At 44.5% G+C, this 24,333-nt stretch overlaps 7 protein-coding genes across 7 annotated transcripts; 6 read left to right on the top strand and 1 right to left on the bottom strand.

Moving 5' to 3' along the window:
* The first annotated feature begins 284 nt into the window (after nt 1–284).
* f7l (coagulation factor VII, like) lies at nt 285–3,061 on the top strand. Its single transcript, XM_062446983.1, has 8 exons — nt 285–454; nt 611–786; nt 959–983; nt 1,089–1,202; nt 1,370–1,510; nt 1,684–1,772; nt 1,937–2,057; nt 2,324–3,061. Exons 1-8 carry the CDS (start codon nt 316–318, stop codon nt 2,869–2,871), a joined length of 1,353 nt encoding a protein of 450 aa, XP_062302967.1. The 5' UTR covers nt 285–315; the 3' UTR covers nt 2,872–3,061.
* A 225-nt stretch (nt 3,062–3,286) lies between these two features.
* Nucleotides 3,287–6,481, top strand: f7 (coagulation factor VII). The gene is made up of 8 exons (XM_062446984.1): nt 3,287–3,464; nt 3,857–4,029; nt 4,453–4,477; nt 4,596–4,709; nt 4,801–4,941; nt 5,170–5,291; nt 5,518–5,638; nt 5,758–6,481. Exons 1-8 carry the CDS (start codon nt 3,407–3,409, stop codon nt 6,327–6,329), a joined length of 1,326 nt encoding a protein of 441 aa, XP_062302968.1. The 5' UTR covers nt 3,287–3,406; the 3' UTR covers nt 6,330–6,481.
* A 154-nt stretch (nt 6,482–6,635) lies between these two features.
* f7i (coagulation factor VIIi) lies at nt 6,636–9,327 on the top strand. Its single transcript, XM_062446982.1, has 8 exons — nt 6,636–6,810; nt 6,912–7,075; nt 7,160–7,184; nt 7,394–7,507; nt 7,608–7,745; nt 7,886–7,992; nt 8,103–8,223; nt 8,411–9,327. Exons 1-8 carry the CDS (start codon nt 6,753–6,755, stop codon nt 9,112–9,114), a joined length of 1,431 nt encoding a protein of 476 aa, XP_062302966.1. The 5' UTR covers nt 6,636–6,752; the 3' UTR covers nt 9,115–9,327.
* A 227-nt stretch (nt 9,328–9,554) lies between these two features.
* On the top strand, nt 9,555–13,085 carry f10 (coagulation factor X). The gene is made up of 8 exons (XM_062447334.1): nt 9,555–9,732; nt 10,087–10,247; nt 10,552–10,576; nt 10,916–11,029; nt 11,226–11,357; nt 11,528–11,832; nt 12,036–12,153; nt 12,259–13,085. The coding sequence occupies exons 1-8, from the start codon at nt 9,672–9,674 to the stop codon at nt 12,867–12,869; spliced, it is 1,527 nt and encodes a 508-aa protein (XP_062303318.1). The 5' UTR covers nt 9,555–9,671; the 3' UTR covers nt 12,870–13,085.
* A 691-nt stretch (nt 13,086–13,776) lies between these two features.
* Nucleotides 13,777–16,958, top strand: prozb (protein Z, vitamin K-dependent plasma glycoprotein b). The gene is made up of 8 exons (XM_062447308.1): nt 13,777–13,978; nt 14,282–14,445; nt 14,578–14,602; nt 14,716–14,829; nt 15,328–15,459; nt 15,619–15,719; nt 15,885–16,002; nt 16,099–16,958. The coding sequence occupies exons 1-8, from the start codon at nt 13,891–13,893 to the stop codon at nt 16,731–16,733; spliced, it is 1,377 nt and encodes a 458-aa protein (XP_062303292.1). The 5' UTR covers nt 13,777–13,890; the 3' UTR covers nt 16,734–16,958.
* A 60-nt stretch (nt 16,959–17,018) lies between these two features.
* pcid2 (PCI domain containing 2) lies at nt 17,019–20,921 on the bottom strand. Its single transcript, XM_062447309.1, has 15 exons — nt 20,654–20,921; nt 20,312–20,364; nt 20,056–20,145; nt 19,811–19,884; nt 19,622–19,687; nt 19,481–19,522; nt 19,300–19,354; nt 19,049–19,152; nt 18,809–18,884; nt 18,444–18,585; nt 18,211–18,311; nt 17,986–18,059; nt 17,577–17,702; nt 17,304–17,427; nt 17,019–17,188 (listed from the first exon to the last, which is right to left on the bottom strand). The coding sequence occupies exons 2-15, from the start codon at nt 20,345–20,347 to the stop codon at nt 17,099–17,101; spliced, it is 1,200 nt and encodes a 399-aa protein (XP_062303293.1). The 5' UTR covers nt 20,348–20,364; nt 20,654–20,921; the 3' UTR covers nt 17,019–17,098.
* A 1,168-nt stretch (nt 20,922–22,089) lies between these two features.
* On the top strand, nt 22,090–23,972 carry LOC134007860 (ermin-like). Its single transcript, XM_062447576.1, has 3 exons — nt 22,090–22,128; nt 22,182–22,620; nt 23,156–23,972. Exons 1-3 carry the CDS (start codon nt 22,090–22,092, stop codon nt 23,515–23,517), a joined length of 840 nt encoding a protein of 279 aa, XP_062303560.1. The 3' UTR covers nt 23,518–23,972.
* Nucleotides 23,973–24,333: the final 361 nt, after the last annotated feature.

Below are 24,333 nucleotides of genomic sequence, written 5' to 3'. Positions count from 1 at the left end.
CTCATGAAACATAAGTAAAAAAACAAAGTTTAGTTGAACCATACCAAACACCTATGTAATGGATATTCTTTTAAATATAAAAATACTTGACAAGACTGATACTGAATAATGATATTAGCAATGATCAAATCATTCATAAGGCTGTGTAACATTGCTCTCTTCTGGTGTAAAAGCGGAGCTGCAACCTTGACTTGACTCCAATTATTGTGCAACATCAAGCCTGAAAACATTCTGTTTCCCCTTATGTGCTCTACCTGGGAGGGGAGAAATGACCTCCCTGTTTAGTGACCATTTGTATTTGGACAAGGAGAGTTCATGTTTTTGAGACAACTGAACTTCGACCAAAGCCCTGTAAACACAGGAATGGAGTCTCTGACACACAGCCTGACAGTGAAGCTTAGCTGCCTGTTTCTTATATCTCTCTGTACAGTTGCTGACTCTGGGCTACCAAGAGGTGAGTTGGATGTCCAGGACCAACATGTAATAAATTACTGTTAACTGGGCCCAAATGTATTAAAGGATGCTGATCTTGGACACTTTTTACTTGATTATAAGGAAAGAAATGAGCTCCTAAGATCCACTGTGGTTTCTGTATGATGCTATGTCCCAGCCGCTGCAGTGTTCCGGAGCAGGCAGGAGGCCAGCGGGGTTCTGGCCCACCCGCGCTCGCGGCGCGCTAACTCCATACTGGAGGAGCTGAAACTGGGAAATCTGGAGAGAGAGTGTCTGGAGGAGACTTGCTCATATGAGGAGGCCAGGGAGATCTTCAGTCACCCCGAACAGTTAGTGAGTGATACAACATAAGCTCTGGGCTATGAAACAACTCACCTCAACATGAGGTCTGATATAAATGGAATGGGATAACTATAGTGTTGCAAGATGTGCATTGGGATAACTGAGAAAGACTGTTTATTTTAACATCTCCCTCATATGATAACTTGTATGTGCTTGGGTACAGGACAAGTTTTGGAAAATATACTCAGGTATGAAAAATCTTTTACAAACTCTTAACTACCCAAGTTTAATGCAATGTCATTCAGCCCCTACTCCATCTGCCGGGGTCTAGTCTGGTTTGTTTCTCTGTGTAGACGTGGACGAGTGTGAGTCTGGGCCGTGTTTGAATGGAGCCACCTGTGTGGATCAGGTGAACGCTTACATCTGCTTATGTCCCCTTGGATTTGAAGGAAGAAACTGTGATAGAGGTGGGTAGAAGACACCCAAATGTGACTACATCTTGTGGGGTAATCTAACTCTCATTTAGCATCATGAAGTTGTCTGGCAAATCATTGAATGTATGGCAGACATTGTAGAAATCCTTTTTGGTTTAGCTAACTGTGGTTTTGTGTGCATCTGTTCCTACTACCTCCAGCGAAACGTACCTCTTATGGCTGCCTATATAAAAATGGAGGATGTCAGCATTTCTGTAGAGAGTTCCCTGATCTGACTCACACCTGTTACTGTGCCCCTGGTTACAAGCTGGCCAAGGACAACAGCAGCTGTCAACCCCAAGGTATGGCTAAAACTCTTACTGCACAACAATTCCCCAAAACCCTTGCTGTTATCTGGACACTTTGTTTTAGCACAAGACCATGGTCTACTTTCAAGGTGAAAGAGGAACTAGGAATGTGCTACACACAGAACAAGGATTTCTACTGACATTTCTACCTCATTTTCTTGACATAGTTTCCTTCCCTTGTGGAAGACCTGTGAATGAGTTCCAGCCAAGGGTAGTGAAAGGTGAAGAGTGCCCTAAAGGACAATGTCCATGGCAGGTACTGCAACAAAATCTCAATATTCTCTCCCACATCAAAGTCTTGATCTCATACACACAAACTTGCGCACAGACACGTTCAGACTTTTTTGTTGTTGTTTTCCATTCTAACTCTGTCCTGTCTTTCTCACTTACACACATGCCACGCTCCACCCATCTCCCCAGGCTCTGTTGGAGTACAGGAAGGAGTATAAATGTGGAGCGATTGTTCTGGCACCTCAGTGGATCCTAACTGCTGCTCACTGCGTGTGGAGGATGGATTCTACTCAATTTCAGGTTATTGCAGGTAAAGCACATAGAGAGTTTAAAGGTGTGGTGAGTTTGTCAAGACAACTGTCATTATTTTTTTCCAGACCCAACGGGTAATGTAAACTGGCAACCCATTTATTTGCTCCATTACCTTATATTCTGAATAGATTCAAAGGCAGTGAATGATAGTCAAACAACTTCAGTAACTTTCAGCACCTGTTACTAACAGACAATAAGGTAATTCTAATAAACAATATTCTCTGGTGCACAGTCCACTCACAGTGTGTTCTTCCATGTTTCAAGGTAAACACAACCGCTCTATGAAGGAGAACACAGAACAGGTGAGGCAGGTAGCAAGGTTGATCATCCACCCCCAGTACAACCACACCACTACAGACGTCGACCTGGCCCTCCTCAAGCTGCGGAAGCCATTACGGCCTGGACCTTTCGTGGTGCCCGTGTGCCTGCCTGCACTGGACGGGTCCTTCGAGCGAACTCTGGCCACTGTGCGCACCTCCGTGGTGAGCGGCTGGGGCCGTCTGGCGCAGTCTGGGCCTTTCTCCACCCTGCTCCAGAGGCTGGAGGTACCACGGGTGCCCCTGCAGGAGTGCCGTGCCCACTCTGGCCTGAACGTGACTCGGAACATGCTCTGTGCGGGGTTTAGGGAGGGGGGCAGGGACGCGTGTCAGGGGGACAGTGGTGGGCCGCTGGTTACTCATTACAAATATACCTGGTTTCTTACCGGGGTGGTAAGCTGGGGAAAAGGCTGTGCCGGTCAAGACTTCTATGGGATCTACACCCGCGTAGCTAACTTCCTGGGATGGATTGACCGTACCATGTCAACCGGCTGAGAGAAGGGTATTAGTTTGAAACCTTCTGAAAGACTTCTGGTATGATACAGAGACACAGTCAGATACGGTCCATTCAAGCTATATTATGTTAAATCTCATGTTAGCAGTACAAATGGTTGAAATGTATAATTATAGGAATGAACAGTTTGTGCCAAAAATAAAAAAATGCCCTTCTCATACTCTTTCTTCTAATTAAATTCTGCAAAATATACCTACTCTCAATTACTTTCTATAAAGATGTTCGATGAGATTGAGCAAAGACAGTTACACACAATGGACAACAGTGCACTGCATGTTAATACATGGGTCACTGGATTCCCCTCAGAAACAGAAAGCTAGCCCACAACATGGCACAACCGAGTTGCAGGGAGATAGAGGGGAGGAGCCTGCAGGGGACAGTGTTGTAGGGGTGGATCAGACGTTCAGATGAAAGTTTATGACTAACTTCAGACCTATGGACTAAAAAGGGGGGAGAAAGGGGGACAACAGCAGAGAGTGACCGTGTGGATAGAAGTCTTTAGTGTAACTCACCACAATGTACCTTACTGTGCTCTGTCTTACTGTAAGCATCTGCTGCTGTCATACAGCATCGGGTAAGTTGTGCAGTGTGTATGTGTGTATGTACTGTGTGTGAGTGTGTGTGCGTCGGAACATCCAGTTGACCAACATCTAGGTATGTTGGGTATTGCACACAGGTGAATTGTGCAAGTGGTGTGGTTGGCTGTGCTTGTGATTTGGTGGTGATAATGGTGATCAAATGTTCACATACAGAAGGCCAGAATGTGCTGCAACAACATTTGTCAAATATGCAAACATATTATCTGATACCTCTGATATGTCACACTTTGTGGCCTGTCTCTGGGTATTAAAGCTGTGGTCTAATCTTTCTCCAGTAAATGTGTGCCCTAGTTATTTTCAAATTCAATCTGCCTTATCATGTTTTTGGGGTTTTGGGTATGCGTGTTGTGTGTTTATGGTTGCCCAGTGTTTCTAGAACGGGAACAAGCCAATGGCCTGCTGACAAGGTCCAAACGGGCCAACTCTGGCTGGAGGAACTGGCTGGAGGAGCTGAAACTGGGAAACCTGGAGCGGGAGTGTCTGGAGGAGAAGTGCTCATACGAGGAAGCACGAGAAGTGTTTGAACACAAACAAGCCACGGTCAGTAGCTGAAACAAACATGCAAATGGAGAGTGGTCTTCACTGAGTGGGAAGTCAGAGAGGAATGTTTCCCTGAACGTTCCTTTAACCCTTGTGTTATCTTCGGGTCATTCTGACCCATCAGTCATTGTGACCCACCGTCGTATTGCGACAACTTTACTGCATACAAAAACAAAGTGAGGAATTTTATTTTAACCGTCGGGCTGTCTCAGACCCCCCACATTGCGAAGGTTAAAAGAAAATGCTATTTATTGTTTTTGTATTGGGTAAAATTGGGTAAACACAACGATGGTTCTTTGTGAACCTTTGGGTCATGTGACCCGAAGGTTCACAAGGGTTAAACCTTCATCTGGCTGCCTGTCAACCAAGATCAACATGAAACACTAACTGGCTGAATTGTTTTCTACTTGTGTTTTTCTTCAGGATGAGTTCTGGAAAAACTACAATGGTAAGCTTAACAGCGTAAGCAACTTGTTCAGTTTCAACCATCAGACATTTTTGGCAACTAACGTTCTCTCACTGCGTTGCATTTCCAAGTTCACAGCTGTGCACTATCACCCTTGCAGTTCAAGATGCCTGCCAATCGAACCCATGTCACAACAACGGGACCTGTTCCAGCTCGTCATCCTCCTACACCTGCCTCTGTCTGCCGGGCTTCATCGGACGCAACTGCGAACTTGGTAAGATTCATATTCATACAGTAGCTCCAGTTTATACAGTTGTATTACCTTGAACAGCACATTTAATCGGTTGTTTCCCTATGTCCTTCAGAGATTAAGGCCGTTCCTGACTCCTGCTTGCATCAGAATGGGGGGTGTGACCACTTCTGCGAGGAGGAAGGGGGAAGGCGTAACTGCTCGTGTGCTGAGGGTTACTCCCTGGAACCGGATGGGCAACACTGCTTGTCACATGGTGGGTGGACAAAGATCTTTAATTGTTGTCAAATCAGACCAATGTTAACTCTAGTCACCAGAATAACCATGTATATGTAGCGAACCAAATTCCTTCAAAGATTCATCTCATCGCATGAAATGTTTGCTCAAACAAGGGATCTGAATATCAATCTGTTCCAGTGTCTCTGTCAACCCCGTGTTATGAATCACACTGTGGTATCTGACCCCTGACCTGTCACCCTCTCAGAGGACATAGCTTGTGGGATGGTCCCTCTCCTGCAAAGCAAAGAGAAGGGAGACACACCACTGAACCCTCTGTATCGTATCGTGGGAGGGACAGAATGTCCTGAGGGCCACTGCCCCTGGCAGGTACAACCCAGCTATTGAGCTAATAACAGTCACAAGGTCAGCAATGGAAGCTCCTGTGTCTGTGTTCCGTCAGTATTGTGGGGAAAAAAATTGTTGTTAGTCTCATATGATGTCCAGTATGTTAGGGTCATACAGTTGGTAACTGACACCCTATGTATTAGTGGCACTGTCAGTAATTAAGATATGATAGATGCTTACCATAGGGAGTATCACATTGATTTTGTAGGTTTTGCTGATGACTAAAGGAAAGGGCTTCTGTGGAGGAATATTTTACAAACCTACCTGGATCCTCACCGCCTCCCACTGCGTGGTGAATTTGAAGGCCGAGGCCCTGACCGTGGTTGCAGGTAGCTGGCCTGCACGTATACACGTGTAAAAATACTCCAGTCAGTTGTTTGGTCTAAAACAGCATTCCTACCAACTCACTGCCTGTGTTTTCCCCTCGTGTGTGTACGCATGTGTTCAGGTGAACACGACTTAGACGTGGTGAAGGGCACCGAGCAGACCGTGCAGGTGGCTGAGATCCTCATGCACGCTGACTACGTCCACCTGACGGCGGACAGCGACATCGCCCTGCTGCGGCTCAGCAAGCCCGTCGTCTTCACGCCCTACGCCGTGCCCGTGTGCCTGCCTACTCGCTCCCTGGCGGAGCGCGAGCTCTGGGCCATCAGCATGCACACGGTGAGCGGCTGGGGCAGGGTGGGAGAGATGGGCCCCACCTCCAACGTCCTCCGCAGGCTGGACGTGCCCCGCATGCGCACCCAGGAGTGCGTGGAGCACAGTGGCGTGACGTTGACCAAGAACATGTTTTGCGCCGGCTACACCGACAGCAAAGGGGACTCCTGTAAGGGGGACAGTGGTGGCCCGCTGGTCACGCGCTACAGGAAGACTGTGTTCCTGCTGGGGATCGTCAGCTGGGGCAAGGGGTGCGCCCGGCCAGGGAATTATGGTATTTACACCAGGGTGTCCAACTACCTGGAATGGATTCACAATGTTACAGCAACAGTGCAACCGCAGAAAATCACTGCAGCGACATAAAAAAAATACAAAAGTTGTATTTAAAACTACAAGAGGAGTTGTGATTATTTATACTGACGATGGTGCTTCTGCTGCACTGTTAAATGTGATCTCTTTCTCATAATTAATACATAATTTACCTTTCCCATGGGGTTGTATGAAATTATAATGACCCACATTTGAACTCTACTTAACATCAAATAAACTTCATGAAGTTCAGCTTGGGTATAAGCACCATTCAGAGTAAATGTTTTACAACAATAGAAAATGTACAGGCAGTATTTGAGTGAGATAAGACTCACTTTAAAATACGACGACGTGTAACACTCAAAGCTTATGACTCACGACTATTGACCCTCTAGGAGGGGGCGTGAATATTGTACACTGACCTGTTCAAACCTGAGCAGACACCGAGCATTCTTGGTCATTGATTGGGCTGTGACGATGCTGATTAAAGCTGTAAGTGCGTTTTGGTTGTTTTCAAGCGTCGTTTCTGCTGCTGGTAAGTATATACAAATTGAAAGCAATAGCTAAATTTACCGGATTTTGGATGACGTCAGAGTTGCAATTAAATTTACTATCGATGTCTGTCGACTTTTATAGTATTCATCGAACGGGAGGATGCGCATGTGTTGTTTCACAGACACAAACGAGCCAACTCAGGCTTCTTCGAGGAATTAAAACAAGGCGACCTCAAGCGCGAATGTCTCGAGGAAATATGTAATTACGAAGAGGCCCGTGAGGTTTTTGAGGATGAGGACCAAACAGTAGGCTACCTTGTACATCATTTATTAATTCGGATTTTAGCGTAACCTCCGTTGAACAAATAATAACATATTTTGTTGTTTCAGAAACAATTTTGGTTGACCTATAATCGTAAGTAGAGTTTTTTTATTTTATTTTTTTATTTGATGATATTGAAATTCATGCAGTTTGAATACGAAGTTTGAGACTCAAAGTGTAAAGGATTGCATGCCAGCTACTATGTTCCTCTTTTTATTTACAAGATTATATCTAATATCTGAGGAACATTTGCCACAGTGCCCTGACGAAGTGTCACCAACTTTATCACTGATTCTTTCTAGGCCGTGACCCCTGCTTGATCAACCAATGCCTCAATAATGGAGTGTGTATTTACATGGCTGACTCCTACACTTGCCAATGTCCTGAGGGATTTGAGGGGAAATACTGTCAAACAGGTAAAAAGAACCCATCTCATGTCAGAAGAATTTAGTGACAAGTTACAGCAAGTCTTCACGTTTCCAAAAACATCTTATTTTTCCTTGTTCATTTCCACAGTGTTTGAGGACACTCTGAAGTGCCTTTATCAGAATGGGGGTTGTGAACACTTCTGTGATGGTTCAGGACCACAGCGTAAGTGTGCATGTACCCCTGGTTATGCCCTGGGTGAAGACGGAAGAGAATGTGTTGCTCAAGGTATGCCTCTGGAGGTGTGGACATTTCCACACTTCCACATTCTTTACATATCATTTCATGACTTGATGAATGGCATGGCGTAGTCATAGTGTCATATCCATCTTTATAAATTATCTATCTGTTTGTCTTTTCAATCATAGTCCAATTCCCATGTGGAAGAATTCCTAAACCTGTGAATCAAACTAAAGAAACACAAACTAGGCTAGTTGGAGCATCCCATTGTCCAAAAGGACAATGCCCTTGGCAGGTAAACAACACGATAAACATTATATCCAACATATTTAGACTCCACCTATTCTCTTTCACTTCAAGTTGATGTTATTTGTAGAAGTCTCTCACTGGAGTGATTTCCTGCAGATCCTTCTGGAGCTTGAAGGGCTCAGCCATTGTGGAGGGGTTCTAGTCCACCCAGACTGGGCCATCACTGCTGCCCACTGTGTCCACATGAAAGACCCCAAGGATATGGTGGTGGTGACAGGTACTGTTCTCTCGGTTTCTCTGTCTGTGTGTGTGTGTGTGTGTGTTGTTGAGGTTTTAGTCCTCCAATCCTCATTTAAAAAATCACATTAATAACAGGCATCTATAACTATGGCATTGTCCCTGCTGTGGCACGCTCATGAGAAGAACGCCGGAGTGCTCGATGTAAGTGCAGTCTCTGTTGCCAGGGGAACACAACTTGGAGGTGGAGGAGGGCACCGAGCAGAGGATGCACATCACCACCGTGATCCCCCACCAGCTTTATGACCCGGCGACAGGTGACAGCGACATCGCCCTGCTGCGACTGAACCAGTCTGTGTCCCTTGACACCCACTCTGTGCCTGTCTGCCTGCCACAGCAGTCCTTTGCCAAGAGCGAACTGGCGGCTGTTCGCTTCCACACTGTCAGCGGTTGGGGCAAGCGCACAATTGGGGGTAACACACCAACCTCCCAACCTGGCAACCCACAGGCCCCTTCTTCACCCGTCCTTCGCAAGCTAGCTGTGCCTATTTTGCCCAACACTGAGTGCAACATAAAGAGTGGGTTCAACTTCACAAGCAACATGTTGTGTGCTGGGTACATGCAAGGTAACTTAGAAGCCTGCAGGGGGGATGATGGGAGTCCCCTGGTCACCCAGTATGGGAGCACTCACTTCCTGATGGGCGTGGCTGGATGGGGGAGGGGCTGCCCCCAGCCAGGGTACTATGGGGTCTACACCAATGTAGCCAACTTCCTGGAGTGGATTGAGGCAACAATGAAATCCTCTCCTACTGTGAGTGTGACCAATGAAAAGCAGGAGGATATAATGGTCATCGGAGGCCAGGAACTTCAAAGAACAACAAAAGCACCAATGACGATGTCCCCTGATATGCTTGAACAGAAAATAGTTTAACTTTTGTCCTCTAGTATGTTGATTTGTATTATCCTAACCCTATTGCGATTCCATTGGTTTAAAATACATGCATTATACTCGCATAATCTTTTTTTTCTTAAACACTGTCAAGTTTCTATTGTGTCCTACATATACTTCTGTTCAATGTATAGGTTCTTCAGAATTTCATAAATAAAAAAGTCACTGACAAGCACAGTGCATCATTTCTCATCAGATTGGATGTTTACTTTGTTTTTTTCTTCTGTAAATACTCATGTATAAATGTACACCTATATCCTCATAAGTTTCCTGAAGCTCTTTCAAACTGAACAGGATATCTTTGAATTTTCTTTCATGAAAACACAGCTGTGTTGTTGACAACCGTGCTGATAAGCCACAGATCCCACTAGGCAAATATTGGCTCAATGATTCGGTCTTCTGGGCACTCACATGGCCCCTGTGACTATTTCTCCCTCCCTCCCCCTTCCCACCCTCCCTCTCGGGGCCATTGCTCCTGTTTCTCTCTGCAGCACTGTACTGTGTAGGTCCAGAGAGGCGCCTCATCAAGAGAATCGGCCATGTTGCGTCTGTCGCAGACTTGTTTCTTTCTGCTCCTTCTACATCGAGTGACCTCCGAGGGTACGTTCAATCACCCTACCGTCTCAAACTGTTGACGAAACATTCGTTCAGAGTTATAGTTCAAGTATAACACATCTGGTTTTAGACACTAGGAATCATATCTGTCTTCTTCCTGCCTCAGTTCTTGTGGTTAATATCACTAATGAAGATGGGAGTAAGGTGTACATTTGTTTACCGAATGGTGTTACAATATTGAGGTGAATACATAACTGGGGACTCAGTGGGATGTTAGTTTGTGGTTCTTCATGATGATGATCTTTGTTGATGCTGATGGTTGTTTGGATAATTCCAGTAGTGAAGTAGCTTTATGATGAGGATAATGATGATGAAGGTGACCCCCCCCCCTCCTCCCAGTCTTTCTCTCCAGTGATGATGCCAGCCAGGTGCTGGTACGTCACAAAAGGGCCAACAGTGGTTGGGAGGAAGTACGTAAGGGGAACATGGAGCGGGAGTGTGTAGAGGAGCGCTGTGACTACGAGGAAGCCAGGGAAATATTTGAAGATGATACAAAAACTGTATGTGGAGAGACCAACCCATTTACACACACACACACACACACACACACAAAAATAATCTACATTCACCTTTTCTCTAACAATCATCCCCGACACATATAGATCTATATATATGTCTGATAAGCACTTCCATTTCTCTCTCTTTCTCACTCTTGGTCTATAGATCTTTTTCCTCTCTCTCTCTTTGTGTTTGACAGGTTGACATTTGTCATTGTCAATTTAATTTCACTGTAACTAAATATCACTGGTGATGTCAACACAGTATTCCCTTTGTGAATGTTTGTTCATCTTTTTCCTTTCCTAGATAGAGTTCTGGAACAAATATTTTGGTAAGTTACAATGTCACAGGTGTCACTGTTCTGTGCTCCTGGGTGTCACTTCTACTGTCACTTGCCACCTCACCGGGCTGTATTAAATTGACCTGGCTTATACAAACCCAGGCTGAAAAAATTGCAGATTGATGTCCTCAAACTGAGGAGTGGGTTAGATCCATTTAGATACGTTTTTTCAACTCCTGTAACTTCGTCTACCAAAACCTTAGCCGGTCACGCTGAACTGAACTGTAGATCTAGCTCTTGGAAATATAAAACTGAAGAGTGAGGTAAACAACTCACTTTATGTCACCGTAAACATTTCTTGGTAGTCAATGGGGCTTTGGTCATTCACAGATGGGGACGCCTGTGTATCCATCCCTTGTGCCAATGGCGGCGTGTGTATGGACGGGATCGGGAAGTACACATGTTACTGCAAGTCAGAATTTAAGGGCTACAACTGTGAGATTGGTATGTATCTGATTATCCATGCATCTTGGCCCTGGGATCGTTTCAATATTCACCGACCTAGTGAACAAGAACACACATTTTAAGAATATTACTGTGAATTTACATTCATCTAGCTACAGCAGGCGAAATGATCTAGCACAGAGAAAGTGCTTGAAAGTTTTCTATTATGGGATGGTGTCCTCCCTCTTTCTTGTAGTGATCCCTGAGCTGTGTGAGAATCAGAATGGGGGCTGTGAACACTTCTGCCAGGTGAAGAGAGGAAATGTGGAGTGCAGCTGCGCAGATGGTTACTTCCTAGACTCAGACGACAAGTACTGTATCTCCAACGGTGAGAAAGTAGAGACAAGGATGGAGAAAGAGAGAGAGAGAGAAAGAATGAGTGGGAGAGAAGAAGATAAAGAATGATTTAAGACACTGCCAGTTGTGGTTATCCACTAGACATTTTTGTATGGTGACTGTACTGAAACCTAACAATGTTGCTGTCATTTTGTCCTTAAGACCCTTTCAAATGTGGTGTGATAAAAGCCTCCAAAACTCGGAGCATCTTCATCTACCAGCCACAAGGCAACACCACAACCAACACCACCACAGCCAACACCAGCTTTACCATCACCAACACCACCTCACACACAAACCAAGTTAAAGACACAGATCACCAGATCAATGTCAACCAGAAATTACTGGTGGAACGTTACGCAGACGTCTTGGAAGTAGTACAGGAGGAGAGGATCATTTCTGATGTCGGTGTAGAAACACGGATTGTTAACGGAGAGGAATGTCCACCGGGACAGTGTCCCTGGCAGGTAAAGGGTCTTGTGTGTGCATTCAATGGCGTGCAATATAAGGTGATGGTTTTCAATGAGGCTGACAAATATACTAATATAGACCAATATGTAGTTTGTACTAATGGAAGTTGTGTTTTGTCATTTTCAAGATCCTTTGTGAGAAGTAGTCATTCACTGTGAAGTTGAGTTGTGATGTTTCATGTCTGTGTTGCTCTAACTAGGCATTGCTGATAAACCACGATGACATTGGATTCTGCGGAGGAACCATCCTGAATGAGTACTTCATCTTGACTGCAGCTCACTGCATGAACCAGACACGTAGCTTTTACGTTGTTCTGGGTAGGTTATCTTAACCACAGCCTTTTTCTTAGTCATGTTGAACTGAATGGTCTTGAGTCTGGTTGAATCTTAGTTTAAAGCTAATCCAACTGACTTTGCCCGCAGGTGAGTTTGACACAAAGGTAAAGGAGGGTCATGAAGCCAAACACTTTGTGGATCAGGTGCTTGTCCACAGGAACTACATATCCGAAACCTTCCACAATGACATCTCCCTCATCAAACTACAGAAGCCAATCACTTTCACCAACTACATCCTGCCCGCCTGCCTGCCAGAGCTGGACTTTGCAGAAAACGTCCTAATGCGCCAACCCGAAGGCCTTGTCAGTGGCTTTGGTCGCGTGGGGGAGAACAAGCAGCCGTCCACTGTCCTGCTCCGGCTCATAGTCCCGTACGTGCCACGAGCCACCTGCATGGAGTCCAGCGCACAAAAAATCTCCAAGCGCATGTTCTGCGCCGGCTACGACAGGCTGGCCAAGGATGCGTGCCAGGGTGACAGTGGCGGACCTCACGTCACTCGCTACGGGGACACTTGGTTCATAACGGGTGTGGTGAGCTGGGGCGAAGGCTGTGCCCGCGAGGGCAAATACGGCGTTTACACACAGGTGTCCAAGTACATCGGCTGGATCCGGGACGTGATGGCCAGGTTCCTCCCCAAAGACAACAACGAAGAAAAGAGGATTAAGAGAAGAGCACATCCTGTCACTCTTTGGGTATAAGTTTGACATCACACATATAGAAGCGAAAAGAGAATGGTTGATAAACAGGCTTTTGGAGATGCGTTCAAAACACACTGTTTCTGTGTAGGGGTACTAGTTGGTGTGTTGTAAAACCTAATATAATATACTGTGTCAGCTTACTTTATTTGCAGTTCCATTTACTAATGTACCAAAATGGGTGTGCAATACTTTCCACAAGCTTGATATTCAAATGATGCCACATTTAGTCAGAATAAGTGATTATTACACACTCTATCTTGCAGTATTCAAAATAAATGCATGAACTACAAAATATAACTTTGTTTGTGGTTGCTGCTGACAGTTATCAGTCATCTTGTATTGTAAAGATGAAATAAAAGGTACTGAATGAATGCCCTTAACAAGAGTGCTAAAGCTTCACAAACACAATGTCCCTAAGTGGACTCTACTCTGTACACATGCAAACACAGACATACAGAGTTGTACAAACAGACCACTAACATCCCTGCTGAGAGCAGACATTGACGTGTATGCAAGCAGACCTTTGAACTTGGGAAGTTTTCTGGTATTTTACTAAACATTACTGCTTCACCAGTATGTCCATATATGACTGAAAAACATTGACAACCAATTTAGTCACCATAATTGGGTTCCTACTGTATGGTGTTGAAGTGTAGAGAATGAAGCAATACACTGTAGGTTAGAGAGAGACTGACAACAAATTAAGACAGACACACTGAACAATGTGAAAGGAATCAGACGAAGACAAGAAATACAAATATTTTACAGTAGAGAGAGAGAGGGAGAGAGAGAATGAGAGAGAGAGAGGGAGAGAGAGAGAGAGAGAGAGAGAGGGAGAGAGAGAGAGAGAGAGAGAGAGAGAGAGAGAGAGAGAGAGAGAGAGAGAGAGAGAGAGAGAGAGAGAGAGAGAGAGAGAGAGAGAGGGGGGGGAGAAAAAGAGGGAGAGAAAGAGGGAGAGTGAAGGAAAGAGAGGGAGGCTACAGGAGGACCTTAGCACTATTGGAGGTTTGCTGGAGCAGTAATGCGGAGCGTCATGGGGTTGTGGCAATGGTACTTTCTCTGCTTCTCTTTTCTGGGCAGCTTCCTACTGGTCCAAAGCAAAAATGGAGGTAAGCTGTAGAAGGCTATGTGCTAGGTAGCCTACCTAAAGTCATAGTCACAGTGAAGAGCAACTGTTTTGTAACTGTTTTGGTTTAAATAAATGACTGTGGAATCACTCAGTGACTGTTTACATAGAGTCCTTACCATGGAACAATGTGTTCATGAAACTGTTCTTTCCCCACTAAGGTGATTCAAGAAATAATATTAAGGACTTTAATTTGTCTCAAACTGGGGAGATTAGGATATAGAGAAAGAGGGTGTTTGATCTCATTCCCCTTCTTGCTTTATCCCCTTGTGCTTATGTCTCTCAGTGTTCAGAACGCCATCTCACGCCAACACAATCTTCCTACGGCCCAAGCGTGCCAACACCTTTTTGATAGAGGAGATGCTGCAGGGAAACCTTGAGAGGGAGTGTTTTGAGGAACGCTGTAACTATGAGGAGGCCCGCGAATACTTTGAGGACACACCCAAAACTGTAAAATCAAATAAAACAATTGTGATCAATGATATATGAGAGAATGTAACTACTCTCATAAGTACTGTTTCAGTAGGTGTTCAAGTCATACTGTGGTGTTCTAGTCTCTTGTCTCTCTCTCCCCTTCACCAGGAGGCTTTCTGGAATGTTTACGTCGGTGAGTCATAAAAACACAAACAGCTGAGTTGTGGTCCATCTATCTACTCTTCTAGACCACCCTTTCTCTCCTTTCCTGTTTCCTACCAACTGCCACCCTCCTGCCCTCTTCAGACGGGGACCAGTGCAAACCCAACCCCTGTCTGAATGACGGCCGTTGCATCGATAAAATTGGAGGTCACACCTGTAACTGTACTGACCTGTTCCTTGGACTCAACTGTGAGACTGGTAAATACATGCTTTGTGCCTTCATGCTGAACAACTGTGAAGGTAGTGGGGAGAATGGTGATGAATGGAGAGTTGATCATTTTCTAAGTAAAGTGTGTACCCTGGCACGGTATATGATGGTATCACAATATCATTTATTGGTTTGGTGCCTTTTATTCACACCAGCTAAAGTGTTTATGCGTCTGTATACAGTGTTTGATCCTTAACCCTCGTGCTGCCTTCGGGTCACATGACCCAAAGGTTCACAACGAACCATCGTTGTGTTTACCCAATTTCACCCAATACAAAAACAAATAAAAATAATTTTCTTTTAACCATTGCAATGTGGGGGGTCTGAGACAGCCCGACAGTCAAAAGAAAATGCTTCACTTTGTTTTTGTATGAGGTAAATTTGTCGCAATACGACAGTGGGTCACAATGACTGATGGGTCAGAATGACCCGAAGATAACACAAGGGTTAAACAATTTCTTTGTGCGCATGTGTGACACATGCTGCAGATATGTCTCAGTGTCCCACCCAAGGGGCCTATGCCTGTCAGCACTTCTGCACAGTTAAATGGGGAATGTACCACTGCTCCTGTGTGACGGGTTACAGGCTTCACAGCGATGGAAGAAGATGCATACCTGAGCGTAAAACACACAACTTGAATTCACCTGTCTCTCTCGTCTTTGTCTTTCTGTCGCATAACTGTATCCATTGAAACATACCACACACATATACATAGTCCGGTGCATAAAATACATTCACACAGTGCACCCAATCACAGACTCAGACAGCTGTTTCCTTAGACACACACCCCTGTGGAACGGTCTCCTTGAAAAAGGCTGAGAGGAACAAGCAACCAGAAGCAAGCAATCACACCTGTCCAGATGGCCACTGTCCATGGCAAGTAAGTCATTGGGGCTATCTTTTAGGTAGAATGGTAATGAAGCAGATAGTCTACCATGTCACTGATGTAGTCAAGTGGTATACATACAAATAAAGATAAAAAGTTGACTTAGTTCAACCTTGTAATCCCGTCATTCCAGTTTGTTTGTGATTTGTTGATCGACAGGTCTCACTGCGGACCCGGACAGGTGAAGAGCAGTGTGGTGGGGTGATCCTTGAACCTCACTCAGTCCTCACCTCAGCACGGTGCCTCGAAATGGGCAAGAAACTCTACGTTGTGGCAGGTGAGCACCTGCCCTTACTGGAACTGAAAGAGTTTGAACACATTACAGCTCACTCAAATGGATCTTATTGATGGATCTTATTGATCCTCCTCCTAGGTGACAGTGCCACTGGTATAAGGATCACCATACAAAAGATCTATATTCACAGCCGCCACAAGAACGGTCTTCCGGGGGATGACCTTGCCCTTCTGAGACTTAGCTTGCCCATTCCCTTTGGCCCCTCTCACTCCAAAGTATGCCTGCCCACCAAGGACTTCAGTGAACATATCCTAATGAGTAATGGGAAAGTGGGGATAACTGGGGGGCCAGACAAGGACCCTCTCGCTCCCCCCCACTTAACCTACCTCAGCCTCGAGGACTGTAGCTCCAAGCTGAACCTCTCCCACTCAATGAGCAACAAGATGTTCTGCATGAAAAGTCTGGAGAACCAAAATGGCCACCATGGTTTCAGGAGCCTTGAGAGCCACGATGGCCAAGACGGATACAATAGAACAGGACAGGAAGTGAAAGATGCTACACCTAAAGCCTGTAAGCTCCTGCCTGGAGCCCCAGTTGCAACTGTAGAGGGTGCCACTGTTTTCCTGACTGGCATGCTTCTCTCACCCATGTCACGTGACTGTGAACAAGGTGTAGTGTTCACCAAGTTGTCTCGTTACCTGCCATGGATTGAAGAACATCTAAAGCTTTCCGAAGCAGAGATGACACAAGTCAGTGTTTATCCCCAACCTTGAAGGAGAAGTAATATCTCATTGATGAGCAGAACTACCAACACTGACTACTTTTAATAGACTCTACATAATACCACAAATAGGAACATTTAACCTTTTTTTGCAGCACGGTGATACATTAAAATAACAAAACAAAAATTATGTATTTAACATATGCTACACTTCAGTTGAACTGACAATCTCTGAGCTTCTGGCAGTGTGAAATAACCTAAATAAAATAGTACTGTGAATGCTTTACTGTCACGTCCATTTGTCCACTTTGCCTCTCACAACACACAACGCGCCAAATACAAACAACATCACACTTTATTCAAAATTCACAGTAGAAAATACCATTACACATTATTGAGTAGTAGAACCCTGGAGCACTAGGAGACGGAGGATATCGAAGGGAAGGGGTTCTGCTTGCTGACCACCAGTTTCTGGTGCTGGTGTGAGATGTAACCTTTGATGTGACCCTGGCAGAGAGAAGGATGGTGGAAGGAGGAGGTGTTTAGACACAGCGGGGTGAATGTATTTGGAGTGTAAGTGAATGTGATTAGGAGACTGTGTAGGTGTGTGTGCGTGTCTTACCAGGCAGATGAGGTTGGCCAGCATGCACTGCACCTCATCTATGTCCACCTCTTCCACCCGCATCATCTTCAGGGCCACCAGAAATGCATCCAGGGGCAGCTGGTGAGTCTTCAGGAGGTGGTACCTAACACAAGACACACACAGTGCTCAGAACTGTGCTACTTTCAAGTAGTTCTGCTGAATAGGAGAGAGCGCTCGGCTGTCTAACGGAATAAGTACAGACAAAATACTTTTCTATTAACAGGCAGTGTCTCCTTGTCTGCTAAGACTCACACTTTCTTGAAGAGGTTCCGATAAGTGATGATCTTCAGCTTCTCCAGGATGAGGAAGATGCCGCAGCGGATGAAGAAGGTCTCGTGCTTGGCCAGGGCCTCGTTCAGCAGCAGCAGATTCCCCTCACTGGAAACGGAGGGCAACTTTATGGATTTGACATTTCATCAAGGAGCTACCACAATATGGCTGACAATACAAAACAACTGAAAAGACTTGAGCATGGTCAATTAAAACCGATTAGAAGTTCCTGATGATTTGGGGGACAAAAGTGGGGGAGAGGGGAAAGAGAGGGAGGGGGATTGGAGGTGGTGAAAAATAGAGGGAGGGGGAGAGGTGAAATATATTGAGGGACTGCTAAGAGCAGCAAAGGAGCTGCAGGAAGGTGGAGAGTGTCTTGGAAGGCGCTTACCTCACAGCCTTGGTGACATCAGAGAACTGCATGAGGTCATACTTCCTGAGCAGCTGGTGGGTTGGCATGTGACCCTGCAGCAACATAAACAGCATCTCATGCACAAGTCATCTGGTAGCACGCAGACCACCTACATCTAGCACATAGACCTTCTACCCTTGTCTAAACTGACCCTAACTTTTTCCTACAGCCTTTATGTGACAGCAAACGGCAGGTATATCTCACCAGCAGCATCTTGACGGGCAGCAGGTAGATGAGGATCATGCGCTTGTTTTTCTGGCTGGAGCGGTGGCAGTGCTGGAAGGAGAAGGACAGGTACTCCTCCGCTGGAAGGGGGAAGACAGGAAGAGAGGAAGGGAGGGAGGGAAGAGACAACATGAGGAAGGCCCATAGATGACCAGTCCACTATGTATCAGGATCAACAAGTGGTCTGAGAAGAGTGGAACTCGGAGCCCTGCCTGGATTGTAGTCGCTGTCGAACATGGCCTTGCGACCCACATAGTATTTGTAGGTGACCCTCTGGGCCATGGTGTACTCATCCTTGAGGTTGGAGCTGTCTATAGCTCGGATAAGAGGCTTGCATAGGTGCAGCTTGTTGATCTGGGAATCCACAAGGACAATGTGTCACAAACGCATGAAAAAGAAAGCAGCTTTGGGTACCAATGACTATGGATGGATTTATAGATTGAGATTCACAGGTTACAGGCAGATTTTACATTTTCTGAGTGTTTTTATTTTAATCCTGACATGAACACAAGTTAGTTAGGTCACAGAAAGAGTCACACATGGAACAAGGCTTAAATTGGAGGAACCAACATCCTACCTTGAAGTAGATCTTGAACAGCTGATTGATGAGAAACAACATCCCCCACTTCTTGGAGTCATCTATGCTGGCCCGACTACAAACCACACAACAAGACACTATCACAACTCAACATTTGGACTGTGTGTATGTCAGGGCACCGATATGTTGCTGTGTGAGCAGCCTTTTAGGTGTGTGTTTATCCTAAAATGCAATGCTGTGTGTGTGTGTGTGTGTGTGTTGTAGCCAGCGCTTGCGTACTTGTCGCTGGCACACACTCTGAAGCAGCTCATGAGCAGCTCAGCAGCTTTCTCCAGCATGTCTCCCACCTTGCCCTTCCCCTTCTTCAGCAGCTGCTGCTCTGCCTGAACACACACACACACACACACACACAGCTTCAAACTCTCCGTGAACCGGACCAACAACACAACGGCCTAGGCCATCGGATGGGTATGGGTGTAGAACCTTAAGACTTCTGACAGGTATGTGACTGATGCATTGTAGTCACTTACATTGTTGGCAAATATCCGCAGATCCAGGGCAACTACAAACATTACAGGAAGGGCCCTGGAAGCAACACAAACACTGTTATTCCATAGGCTGTACTGTGCTAGCTTTTTGGGATCTTTTGTGAAAATATATCTTTAAACATGTTAGCATGCTAGTCTAGGTTTTTTGGGGGAGCAGTCTCACCAGTTCTCTTCTTTGTGAGACTGGAATGCTTTCAAGAATGACGTAGGAAGTTAAGGGTTAGGGTTAGACAGCGCAGGGAAAGTTTGGGACTGAAGATTGTGAGTGTGTGCGTGCGTTGTTAAGTCTCAATTAAAAGGATATTGCACCACCAGAGTCTGAAGCTTGTAGGCCTCAACAAAGTCATGGTTAGCGACTGCAAAAGTGCACCTGAAAAAACAAAGAACAGACACACAAACAAACAAAATACCCAATAAGAGCCTATAAAAGAGCATGTTGCCTATAAATCAATGGATTTCCAAAGCATTCAGATAAGGCATTGTGTCGGCGTACCTCAGGTGAGCTGCCACCATCTCGTCGTAGGGAGGCTCCAACACCTGCTGACACTTCTCCTCTGGACTGGACAGCTGCAGCAGAAACAGAGGTGTCATATCAAGGACAAGAGAGAATGTCTGGGAGCTGCGTGCTACGTGTGGAATGAGCACACACAATGCATTCTAAAGGCCTAACTTCAGTTACAAGCAACGAAGAAAGGGAAAGGTCCAACTTGGAGGTCAGAGCTGTCACCTGTTAGTTACCTGAAGACGAGGGTTTGCAACATGAGGGTGTTTGAATGACAACAACTCCGCACAGAAGGATCCCTCACGATTATCAATGGCCTCGTAAATCTGGAAAAGAGGAGCAAGGTGGTGGTATTTATGTTAAACTATGAATATGTTACAATCGTGATTGAATAATGTGAAGACTTAACATGCAATCAACAGAACAACACGTTTATTAGAATGTCTAAGGCGGTTTTCCCATCCCATGGAATAATTAAGTGTGGCTGGATACCTGTTGAAGATACTGGTTGATTGTTATGTGTGCCATGGTGCGCTGGTGTTCGCCTGAGATTATAAAAGAGAGACAGAAAGTAGAGGCTAAATAGAACTTCAAATCACAAGAATTTAGAACATCTAAAATGTTTCCTGATTTAATCTTACTACGATTTGCTTCATAAGTTAGCTGGCTAGCAAGCCGACTCAAAGATTTGACACTTGACAACTACATAACTTGCAAAGACAGGAATAGCCTACAAAGATAGGACAAGCTATACTATTTAAACTGCATTTAAAATGATCCTAGCAAAGTTTCACATTGTTGGTTACAAGCAGCTAACTAAACAACTTTAAGTACCTTTTTTTTAGCTAGCTGGCTGAATTCAGCATGAATATATTCTTTCAAGAATGGCTGAATCCAACAAGTACGACACGTACACCGTTCTCTAGTCTCGAGCACCAAGCAACACGCTGGGAAGGAGCTACAACAGAGAAATTTGATTTCCAGTTGCGCTCTCCGAGCATTTGTTTGGCAAATCTAGATTGGAATTCAACGTGTAACTTGTGCTGTTATGTTATGGTTCGGGCTCTCCAGTTCAATTCAGTATTTCCAGTCGCCCAACGAAAGTGTTTCCGGGTATAAAGAGTAATACTTCCGGTAGCAGATAGATTTTTCTTTCAAAATAAAGAAATGTCCTAAATAGTATGGGCTTCTGTTTGCTTTCACTATCTAACAATGGTAAATAGGTAAAAATATTATTGAAAAAACATACAAAGCTCAACATTAAGATTGCTTATTCATACCACTTCAGATTACATATTCAGTATGATTTCCACTGCCCATTTATAGCTGCAGATATACACATCATATATCTTGTAGGTAAGACTATAGCTTTACCTGGCAGTGTCAGGTACACTAATGTGGATAATCTGTAAACCGTTGTACACATACTTCAGGTTTAAGAGCTTATTTCATATAAGCATGCGGTCATTCACAAAAAGAGTATTAGTTGTGCTTAGATAACACATGGGTTGGTCACCAGACCATTGATCATACGATTTTGTTTAACTCAAGATCTAGAAAATCCACTTCATCCATGTGAATACAACAGTTACAAGCCTGTTGCCGTGAATTGCTGGTCTCTCTAAATCAACTTGACAACTATACAATGAAATAATTTTCATAATAGCAATGACCAAGAGAATTAAAACATAAATGTTACAGAATCATGGAATTTTGGTTGAGTGCCTCGGATGTTTTGGAGGACTGGGACTCAGAGGAAAACTCAGTTGTTTCTCAGGTGATTCAGGTAGTTGCTCTGATCGGGGATGCCCTTTCACCGCTGGTAACTGTAGACCATCTGGACCCAGAAGCATCAACATCAGAACAGTATGGAGAAGACCATCCAGGGAGATGTATCTCTGAGTACTCTGAGGACATCAGATGTGATGAAGTAACAGTTTCTCCCTCTGATGGTGATGAGGATGATAGACCTGGGCACACATCCCAGGAAGCAGTCGATCAGAACCCTGGAGCACATGCAGACATTGTGGAAAAGAAAAAGCAAGAGGAGGAAGCGGATGATGAGGAAGAGGGGATGGATGACAGCAAAGAGGAATCCCATGAACCTGAAGTCTATGGTTCTCAAATTGCTGAGCCTCACCTTTCTTCTTGGACACCCTCTTCATCATCATTATCTTCACCACCATTAGCCATTGACAAGGTGACCCAGAAGGAAAGCAGCGACCCTGCAACCAAACTAAAAAGTTCTGCCACCAGTTCTTCCACAAAAGATGAGAGAGCAAATGCAGGAACTGGAGCCAAATATCAGTGTAGGGAGTTGTTTGTCACATCACTGGGCAATGACAAGAGCAACAATGACCAGAATGAGCCAATTTTGTCCGGAGAGGACAGCGCAGCTTATCACAAAGAGCCTGGAAAGGAGACCCGTCCCCAGACACACGCGAGGACGTCTGATCCTGAGACACAGAGACAACAGTCCTCTCTTCCAACAGAGACTCACATTGTCGAAGCTGAGCTACTATCACCATCCGGATCAGAGGCAGGCTCCCCGGAGATACCACCGGAGCTAGAAACACCAGCTGAACCACCTGGGTTAGAGGTGTCTGATTATCACAGAACACCACCCTTGGGGATTGAGTCAGACGAGACGCTCCTGCAGCCAGGACAACCAGCTGATCCTGAGACACCACCTGGTATAGAGATCCCACCTGTGCAAGACGCACAGCCTACACCTGCAGCTGAACCTGAGTGTGAACCGGACACCCAGACAGAGTCAGAGACAGACGGTGAACGTGAACAAGGTAGGTGGCTCCTGTGCACCGCATCACTGCATTGATTTGCTAGATCTTAAAGTGAATTTCAGATGTTGATGAATGAAACGTAAAAGCAACCAACAAAACAGAGAGCAATGTGTGCACACTGTCATGTTATGTCTTATTGTGGATGTTGAACAAAACTATTTTGTTTCAAATATTAACTATGAGACTCACAGTTGGAAAAGGCCTACTGTGGAATGTTAGTCATGATGTTATGCACCAGAGGACCTTATATAACTAGGAAAAATTATCTTGTAGAATCATTTCTAAACCCAAAGTGGAGGATTTGGCTAGGGTGTTGAATCATTAAAATCGAATTAACATTCCACAAAGCTGCTTCTTCTTATGCCATGCCAGCTATTGTCCTAAATCGACAGCCATTAAATTGTTTCTCTGAGACAAAAGAAGAGGTTGTAATTCATCAACGCCTCTCATTGGTTACTGCAGCAAGAATATTTACTTACAAAATGATTGCATGAAAATGTTGTCCTGTCTCTCCTTGTTACTTAAACATCAACAGTTTGCACATCACTGAAGGAAGAAGTGACATCAATGGATGATACTAAGCGAGTGACCGAAAAGCTCACTGATCAATCTGGATTGGGAGCAGGGCTAAAAAGTACAGATGAAGGACCAACTCAGGGCACAACCAGCAAACAGCCTGAGGACCTGACAGAGGCAGAGGAAGAGGGAGCCTGTGGTGGGATCCAGGATAACAGGCCCCATAGTTCACAAAGCTCAGAGTCTTCTGGCGAGATGGTGTCTTGTGATGAGAAGAACCATCCAAAAGTGTCAATATATAAGACAGTGTCCTATAGAAAAATCCGGAAAGGTAACACCAAGCAAAGGATTGATGAGTTTGAGTCGATGATAAATACTTAGAGAGGATTCAGTGTTCTTTGTGTTTACAGGGAAAATATGGGCATATAGGAAAATGTGTTTGCATGTGTGTAAGATGAGAGAGGTGCAATGTATTGATAGTGTATGAACTGGGTGGTGGAAACTATTGATATTGTGGCATGAACATAATTTTGTGTACAGTATGTGTTTTTGTCTAAAAATCTACTTTAGTAAATTGGATGATAAAATTGTAGAATAGAAAGTCATGTCACGTTAGATGATTTAGTAAATGACACCTGTGGTAAAATTGTGTATCTTAAGTTAACATACGATTTACTATTTTCTAATCTATTACAAAGCAATAAAGTAATTACTGTTAACTTTACATCTCTAATGCAGCTCTGCTCGCCATATAAGTGTAACATTCTAATGAAACTGAATATAGGCTATTGCAGTGATAATAATTTATTTCACAAAGCTGTCTATTTTACTGGAAATAAAGACAATAAAAACGACTTAAGTTTTCTTTGTTGGTTATAAAGTCCTGGAACAAAGTGTCATGTGGGGTTGATACCCTAGAAAGACAATAGATGGCGCTTGAGCTCCTAGATTCAATAGTGCACAAAAGCACTGTCTCATGTGCCTATATGACATTTGATCATAATTGGAACAAGTATCACAACCATAAGACATGATAAACTGAATTAATTCCCTCTGGATTCATTCTTATATTTTCTCATTCATTCTACAGTTTTAGATAATTGTACTTTAACTCTTTTTTTTACGTAAAATAAATACAATATTTATATAACATACAATATGATAAAAGACCAGAGTTGATTTATTTAGCGAATGCCA

The sequence above is a fragment of the Osmerus eperlanus genome, chromosome 21, assembly GCF_963692335.1.
Source record: "Osmerus eperlanus chromosome 21, fOsmEpe2.1, whole genome shotgun sequence".
NCBI lineage: Eukaryota > Metazoa > Chordata > Actinopteri > Osmeriformes > Osmeridae > Osmerus > Osmerus eperlanus.
This window is presented reverse-complemented; position numbering and strand designations above follow the sequence as displayed.